General features: G+C 42.5%; 1 protein-coding gene across 1 annotated transcript in view; it reads right to left on the bottom strand.

Moving 5' to 3' along the window:
• Positions 1-1,551: 1,551 nt before the first annotated feature.
• Positions 1,552-4,078, bottom strand: part of LOC123164457 (uncharacterized) — a gene marked incomplete in the record, with an annotated part of 6,099 nt that continues 3,572 nt past the window's right edge. The window contains 4 exon segments of the mRNA XM_044581964.1: positions 1,552-1,899; positions 1,982-2,182; positions 2,265-2,443; positions 2,559-2,693. Of these exon segments, the coding sequence (XP_044437899.1) occupies positions 1,984-2,182; positions 2,265-2,443; positions 2,559-2,693 (513 nt within the window).

Raw genomic sequence — 4,078 nt, 5'->3', positions numbered from 1 at the left:
TTCAGAAAGTAGTTGAAGATGAAACACAAGTCAAATATTCTGCACTTTAGGACAGTGTGCTTGCAACTATGTACTACTAGAGAATTATCTGCAATAAATCTAGAGTTTGTAGTCAGAATAGAATCCAATTTACCTACAAGCTCGCAACCAGAGAATTGTTGTGATGTGTCCACTGCACCTCTGTATGTCTTCAGCATACTAAAACGGCACATAAGAAGCTATTTTTATTTTATCAGAATCCACGCAAATATTCAGTAATATATAACCGTTGACTGTAAATTCTTCTCGCGGAACTATGTTTACAACTATGCATCAGCAGACCCATGTAGGTGCAGGTGGATCAACCAATTACCTTTACAGTGACAATTTTGTAGAACACAAAGTAAAACATGTACGATGCTGCTGTGCATGTGCGCCGGCAATCAATCTGTCTGACAAGGATGTTTGGCATGCTGAGCACCCGATAATAAGGTCCTCAACAGCAAGATTGTTGATGTTCTCAATGCACAGATGGACGATAAATTGATGAACAATGTACTAACTAGTTACGGTTCACAATCTTGAGCTCACTGTCAATCTGCAGTCCTTTTTACATTCTATTTTGTTCTTGTCGAAAGCTAACCAAAGAGTTTAGGACTGCTACACTCATGTTTGAGTTGCTGTGCTGGTAGTGAAATAGCTCACTCTTTTGCCATATACTGACGAGTTTCAGAAGAAGAAATAAATTCAGATGGCAGGACGGACCTCTGTGAGCAATGTAAGCACCTCTGGTCAGTCCAGCGATACTAGCCGGATAAGGGCTGTGAGGGAGACCCGCTCGTACCACCGGCTTGTAAATGCTCGTGACAGCGGGCTTTTCTGCCTAAATGAGGTAGGGAACTCAAAGCCGTGAGAGCTGACGCCGTGGACGAGGGGAGAGAAATTTCTTGTCCATTGTTCTGTCTCTGAATATTGGCCGTGATCAGCTGGGGCAGGGCTCCTGTGCGCTCTCAACTCAGCTGCACCTAATGCTCCAGAGCACATTTGAAAAAATTCGACAGACAATACCATCCCATTCTGGTCCAGCACTTTTTACTGAAAGTGCAATATCAAATGCTCAATACTCTCTTTAGCTGCCAAATCACATAGGACACAGCTGAACTAATTGCCAACATATTCCTAGTGTTCAGCCTGTCAACAAGTAATAGCCACATAAAGACCTTGAGCTTCATTTGTAACTTGGATCTCCAGATCCTTTTGAATGACTGATAGCAGGTGATTTCTCTGTGACAGTACATAGAAATATATATTTTTTTGGCTGAATAGCCTGATCCCCTTGGATATGACCAGGTGTCCAAATCACTTAACTCCACAATGCTGGAAGGTTTGCTAATCATGAGGCTTACATATTCAGCGTGAGCTTCAGGAAATATTTGATTTTGTAAAAAAGGATTGCGCTGGGCAATAAGATTGTCTACAGCCTTCCTTGGTCTGAACTGGTTGTTTACATCATAGGCAATGCCGTGGGGAACATAAAAGAAAACAGCAAAAAAGAGATCATTCAATAAGAACTCAAAGACAACAAAAAAAGCATTCTGATCATTCAATTGTACCCTGTCAATATTCCCAGGAAAACTGAAACCACCTATTGACAAAAGATAAAACTAGGGACTAATGCAAGTTGCATATCACTTCTGTGCGTGTGCGTGTATATATCCTGGTTTTTGCATAGCAACATTTCACACCCATGTATGCGAGACACGCTTCCTGTGCGACGCGAGAGTACATCTTAGTTTCTCATCCCAGCCAGAAAAGAGGAAAATCAAAACAATCCAGCAATCGCATGGCCAACAGTGCCTCGATCCATCTCTCGTTGCGTAGTCCGGCCATTTGCACAAAGCACCTCCCCTGTCAATCGACCTTCATGGGAAGTAAGAAACTATCAGAGTAGTTTCACAATAAAGAGACATCAGGGGAGTAACTTCTAGAGGGCTCTTATTACCTTTACTTCTTCTTGCTGGACCCGACACCCTTGAGTTTCATGTCCGTTTCAAGGACATCAGGAATCATAAAGGGTCGGCCCTCAAGCACCCTGATCTTTTCAAGCAGAAGGTCAACTTCCTTTCTGATGTCCTCGATCTTTAGCAGAACCGCCTGACCATCAGGAGATAACGAGCGGCCCTTGATGATCAGCGTATAGTACCTGCGCACGGAGCAAAGCCTACTGTCAATTCCCAGTCACACATACAGTAAAAGACAGTCGCACACAGGGTAAAAGTATGTACTTCTCCAGAACATCACACGCAATACGTTTACATATAAAACATATGGAACTACAAAGACCAAGGAACCTTCGACGGTGGAGGATCCAAGTGTTATAATTAGTGCATAGTCCCTTGTTGTGGCGTTGCACTGCCCTTGGCTGGTGCTCATTCCATGCAGGTGGCGTAAAGGATCCCAGCTCCTGAAATATCAAACATCATACTAAGTCAGATTCATATGTACTATAACAGCACAAGTGGTTATGCTACTGGACAGAAGTACACAAAGCTAAACACTGGTTGTCCAGGTAGACAAACCTTGTCCTCAACAAGCTTGGAATCACGTAAAAACACAATGTTCTCCACATCTTCCTCTTGAAGTGACAGTGTCTCCCCATGATTGGGGTTGGGACGCGTGAAGCATACCTGGTGAACATGTGCTGCCACACTCCTCTGTAATAGGGTCAAAATCTGTTAGTCAAGCATCAATATATCTTCCACATGACGAATTAAATAAAGTACTAAACACTATACGACACAACCACAAACTCTATTGGCCTACAAGGAACATTTACTTGGCCGAAAACAGAGAGATATTGTTCTCTTTCAACAGATTCAGAAATGAACTGAAAAGCAGAGACTGAAAATTGCAACCGTAGTCTAGGCATAGCTTAGAGCAGGAAATAATAACATTCAAAATGAATGTAGTGGCTGATGTCAGAGATATGCCCAAGCCGTTACACAGAGTACCAGGCTAGGCCGCAATACTTCAGTACTTAGCAGGAGTAGGCCAGCAGAAAACTAAAGGACATGGAAATTAACAAGATCACTTATCTAAGATTAGCAGGAATAGGAGTTCACGATTAAAATCTGCTGATGAACTCTCAAAACGGTTACTTCACAATTAATATGAAGCATCCAACAGGCTAAGATACAAAACAAACCAACACATTTTCTGCACTGTTTATATATTACTAAATACAGATGACGTTTCTTTGCTTTTGGTTGCCAGAACAATCTATTAACATGGATTCAGGAGATATTTCGGAAACATAGCCAAAATAAGACGTGGAGAACAATTAGTTACCAAAACTCTGCATCCTCGCATCCTATTAACATTGACTGGTTGCCAGAACAACCTATTAACATGGATTCAGGAGATATTTCGGAAACATAGCCAAAATAAGACGTGGAGAACAATTAGTTACCAAAACTCTGCATCCTCTCAAGGCATTCAATCATGGAGACAGATTTTAAATCCGAAATAACCTAATCTCATCGGGCCCAGGTTTCCAATCGGATAAACAAACGAGATCACTTGACAAAGGAATTAGATCACAGATTTCAGATTTCGAACCAGAGATAAAGCAGCCTCATGGGGCACAGCAGACTTGAATCAGAATAAAAATTAAACTAGCCAGGCCTGGAATCTCGTCTCGTCTAAGTCATCCAACATGCAGATTTCGAACCCAAAAATACTAATTCACCAGAGATAAAGCAGCCTCATGGGGCACAGCAGACTTGAATCGGAATAAAAATTAAACTAGCCAGGCCTGGAATCTCGTCCCATCTAAGTCATCCAACAAGCAGATTTGGAATCCCAAAAGGCCCAATTCCATCCTACCCTACAACTTTCCAATCGGACGCACCCCAAACGAGGAATAGCATGCATATACGACACCAACGGACAAAGGAACGACACCAACGGACAAAGGGGAATCGAGTCGCATCGTGCATCCAAACAGGGACGCACAGTTCGAACCTGCATAACCCTAATCTCTACGGGCCAACACGCTTCCAATCGGATGAACTAGCGAAACCATCTCAACCAAGGAACC

This window comes from Triticum aestivum, chromosome 7D (assembly GCF_018294505.1).
Source record: "Triticum aestivum cultivar Chinese Spring chromosome 7D, IWGSC CS RefSeq v2.1, whole genome shotgun sequence".
Taxonomy (NCBI): Eukaryota; Viridiplantae; Streptophyta; class Magnoliopsida; order Poales; family Poaceae; genus Triticum; species Triticum aestivum.
This window is presented reverse-complemented; position numbering and strand designations above follow the sequence as displayed.